General features: G+C 31.8%; 1 protein-coding gene across 1 annotated transcript in view; it reads right to left on the bottom strand.

The window, feature by feature from the left end:
- The window catches only part of LOC105621928 (alpha-glucosidase-like), a 15,875-nt gene extending 15,160 nt beyond the window's left edge, over positions 1-715 (bottom strand). Inside the window, exons 1-2 of the mRNA XM_012203365.1 lie at positions 698-715; positions 444-564 (exon numbers count right to left, since the gene is read on the bottom strand). Of these exons, the coding sequence (XP_012058755.1) occupies positions 444-564; positions 698-715 (139 nt within the window). The remainder of the gene's footprint in view (positions 1-443; positions 565-697) is intronic.
- Between the last annotated feature and the right edge of the window lie 3,711 nt (positions 716-4,426).

The following is a 4,426-nucleotide window of genomic DNA, read 5'->3' as shown; positions in this document are numbered from 1 at the left end:
AGAGAGAGAGAGAGAGAGAGAGAGAGAGAGAGAGAAGAGTGGAAAAGAAAAGGAGAGAGGAGGATAAAAAATGAGAGAGAAAGAGAAGATAAGAGAATCCTATCGCGAGCAAATGAGCAGAAGTACGCTTATAATCACTGAATGTTCCGGAAGCAACAATTCGCTCTCTATTTCTTTCTCGATTATTAGCTTTTATTTTATAACGCAGAATTAGATTGTGAGAACTAGGATTGACACTAATCATCATTAGTGCAGTCGATCCGATAGGTGCGCTCCTCCAATTGCTCATCTCCGCGCTTTTATAATACTATGAGCAGTAGTCATTAATACGTCCCTTTAAGTTAGATTGATATCCCTCGTAGGAACAAACTGGTGTAGTGAATTTGTACATACTGAATGCTGCGTAGCAGCCCGTAAGCTTTGTTTAGATGTAATTTCCTCACCTTTAAAGTGCGACACGGCATTTCCTAACTTCCATTCTTGTGATCCTCGTCTCAAGATCACAGATAAATTCGTGGTGAATTCGTCGGCGGGAGGGTAGGGGAATGGAAACAATTTCTTCCTCTAACACGTTACAAAAGCTGATTATAAAATGCTAAAATACTAATAATATCCAAATCTTGTCAATCCCATGAGGTATTTTCCTATGCTTATGTTCATAGAACATCGCTAAGAATGAACGCCTGTTCAGACGTACCTCGAAATCTCTAATCATATGAGATTCATCGTAACAACGATAAACGTAAAATTAACGCTGTAGTTGCAAGATTAGTGCTGACTCGTACTCCGAATTCAGTTTGTGATTTTGAAGCGATATATTATTGGGAGTCATTCATTGAAAAAAATGTACTAAATTTTATTATTTGTTTGAATAGTACTATTAAATATTTACTCTAAATGTAAACACATATCTATTTGATACAAAAACCATTTAGTTTAAGTACCATTTTTTTAATTGACTAAATATTCATTTACTAATAAATAAATATTTAGTTAGTGCTATTAAAACAAATATTTATTAAAATTTAGTAATTTTTTCAATATTCCGTTTAAACGGATGTCGGGATAATCTGGCTGATAATAATTCTCATAACTGTTGTATAATTGCGATTGCCTCGCGTTGAGTGCGACCCTCGATCAAAGGCAGTGTGAGCCAATAGTCAATCTCAATCTTGATGAGGATGAGGACATTTCTTTACATTTCTTCTTCAAAAATAACATACCGCGAAGAATCGCACTTCTCCGCCTTAAAACGTGTATCAAACTACAAATTGAAGATTGAAGAATTGCGAATTGGAGCACACTGAAAAAAATTTATTAAATCTTCTTCAAAGAAATATAATCAGAACGAAACGGATTAACATTAAATTCATCTGATTGATCAAATTGTAATCTTCAATTTCAAGTCTCTTTAATCTTCAATGCGTCCGATATGAACTTATTATATATAACTTCAAAATATTTGAATTTTCGTTTAGAAAAAAAATGTTTCGTGGACGAAATTAATTATTTGGACGAAAATTCAAATTTTCTGAAATTAGAATATGCATTAATAAAGGAAAAGGTGACTATTCGCACTGTAATTTTCAAAGGCAAATGTAATTTACATTCGAACGAAGGCCGCGATACAACTCGCGGAGGTAAGATTAATTTAATGTTTTTCGCACTTTCTATAACTACTCTTAATAGTAAATATGTTTCTCCTGGTACTCCATAACGCGATCTTGTTGATGAGACGGTTATCAAAGTCTGCTAATGATTTGTGCTGCTCTGATTGACGACGATCTCAAAATCCCTCTCGAATAGCGTTCATGCAAAATAAATCACGAGAAAAACGTCTAAAATTTTATAAACACACACTTAGTCTTACACACGCACTTAGTCTTTTATTAAGATGCCTTTCTTGTTACGTCTCTTAGACATTCGCGTATTATCCAAGTTTCTGAAGAACAAAATCCATAACGAAAAATTTATTTCCTATTTTGCGTAAGAAATTAATAATAATTTAGATCATGGTCCCCCCTTAAAGTCTCTCTTTTTAAAAATATTCATAACAAGTATAGATCTGTAAATCAGCCAATGCGAGCCAATACAATTAGGCGTGTGTGAAATCGTACACTTTATTCTTGAGAAAAATTAACAAACGTTTCAACCCTTCCTCAGTGTAAAAATAAAATCGTATAAATTTAATATAAAAGATGCGATACGAAGCAAATTGAAGTATCTCTCGTTAACATATATTCATAAAATGATAATAATGCTGTCTGTCGTATCTAACAAAATACTCAAATCTAACATTCCAGATTATGTATAATAATGTTAACGATGAGAGATACGTGAGATAAGACATGTTAGCACAAAGACGTTCAAAGGATATATTCATAACAAGTGTTATATATTTTTTAAATATTTCTGAAATGCTTAATCGCAATTTTGATATTCTAAAAATATTTTTTAAATTAAGAAATCTAGATATAAAAAACATCGGTTATGTTATTCTTTTTGTAAATTTATTTTAAGTAAAACTTTTCATAAATTATACTTTTTCAATAATTCAAGTAATAATTTAATATTCTATAATTACACACACATATATATATATATATATATATATAAAAGTAATAATTTAATTTGTCTTTTTATATTTGACCTTAAAAAAAATTCGCTTGACAAATTTCTGGATCCACTAATAGGATTTAGTACATGATTATTCTAATTGCTACTTTGAGATTAAATAAACAGTGTGGTACCTTAATTATGCACCTTAATTGAAACTGTCATTTGTAGGAGCCAGTGATCTGTGACAGAGGAAATTAAATGGAGTGTTTGATCAACAGCTATAATAATAAATGAATTATGAATCGACATAATTAGTATTCGCTCATAAATATTCTACAAATTATATATCTATTCAATTTTGAATGGCATGTGTCGCGCAAGCTTTATTCTAATGCCGATTCGTACTAAAAAAATATTCACGCCTTCCATAATAAAATTGCAGTCTAACGAAAAAATATAAATATAAGCATTTTACAATAAACGCTGAGGGACGTTTATCAATCGTCAATAGAATTGCCTAAGATTCTAGATTCTACTAGCAATGCCACATATCTTATTTCCGGCTTGAAACTTAAATTAGCTATTAGTTTCTGCTACATTTTATTAAAAATGCAATTTCGTCACTTTGGAACGAATCCCTATATTTACTCACGCTGTCAAATTGTTTGTCAGTTTATTCATTTCTCTCTGGCAACCCTCATCAGTAGCAACCAAAATCAGTCGCATCAAAATACCCAAGGAACACATAAAAATCAACAAAAAATCAAAATGACATTATTTTAATTTTTAACGTCAATAAATAGTCACATTTTGTAATCAAAAATCATCATTTGGATCTTCATAACGTCAAAACAAAGCCATTTTGACTTTCTCTTGACTCGATGCGTTTCTTCGGTAATAAACTCGATTAGTTTCATAAGCATGCCTCCATACGCATTTCATAGCTATGCAATTATTGCAATGATAAAAAAATGCACTATGTTCTTCAATTCTATTACAAAAAAGTTTGACGCAGTCATGCAATATCCGATCGATCGCAGTTTTTTCTCTTTTTTTCGAACTTTTGGATGCACGTTGCGCGTTTTACTGTTTCGTTGAAATCGTAGTAAATCTAATATATATTAAAATATAGTACGCTGAGACGAGATTAAGATGAAACGTATATTTCTAGTGAACTCTAACAATTTCGTCTGGTATATAATATCAGAAATAAATAATTAAAAAATTTACAAAATGGCAATGAATAAAAGTCACTGACAGACATTTGGTATATTGCACAACCGTGTCCAAACAGTTGTCGTTCAGTTTCTGCTCAGGTGCTTGCGCACTTTTCTCTCTTCCCTGCGAGATCCTCGCGACAATCGATCCGACATCAAATTTTCCCTCGATAAAAGTAACGTATCGTTTAGTAACATGTACGCGTATATAAAATTACCGACGTCAATTTTTCCGACTGAGAAAAGAAAGAATTGCAATACAATTCTCTACTAAATTACCATATAGAAACTTGTGTGTTTCTTAGAATTAAATAAATACATTATGTACACATATTTGTGTACCCGCGATGATCTGATCAGACATACGTATACTATCTATATTTTTTCACCTTTCTTCTCCATTTTCTTTTTTCTTTTTCTTTTTTTTCTTTTTTTTATAACAGCCAAATGTTTTCTTTTGCGGGGAATATGACATGACTAGAACGCACTTACTTCTTTCTTCCTTTGAATTATTTTAAGGCAAGCTTACATTTTTTTTCTCGCACACGCACTTCTCTTCTTATCGTTAGTTTTTTTTCTTTTCCCTTCGTCGCTTGTCTTTCTCTCCATCGATTTGCTTTCTTCTCTTTAGACACTCTCTCTCTCTTTCT

Source organism: Atta cephalotes, assembly GCF_000143395.1.
Source record: "Atta cephalotes unplaced genomic scaffold scaffold00038, whole genome shotgun sequence".
NCBI classification, from domain to species: domain Eukaryota; kingdom Metazoa; phylum Arthropoda; class Insecta; order Hymenoptera; family Formicidae; genus Atta; species Atta cephalotes.
Note: the sequence above shows the minus strand (reverse complement) of the source record. Positions and strands in the feature narration are given on the sequence as shown.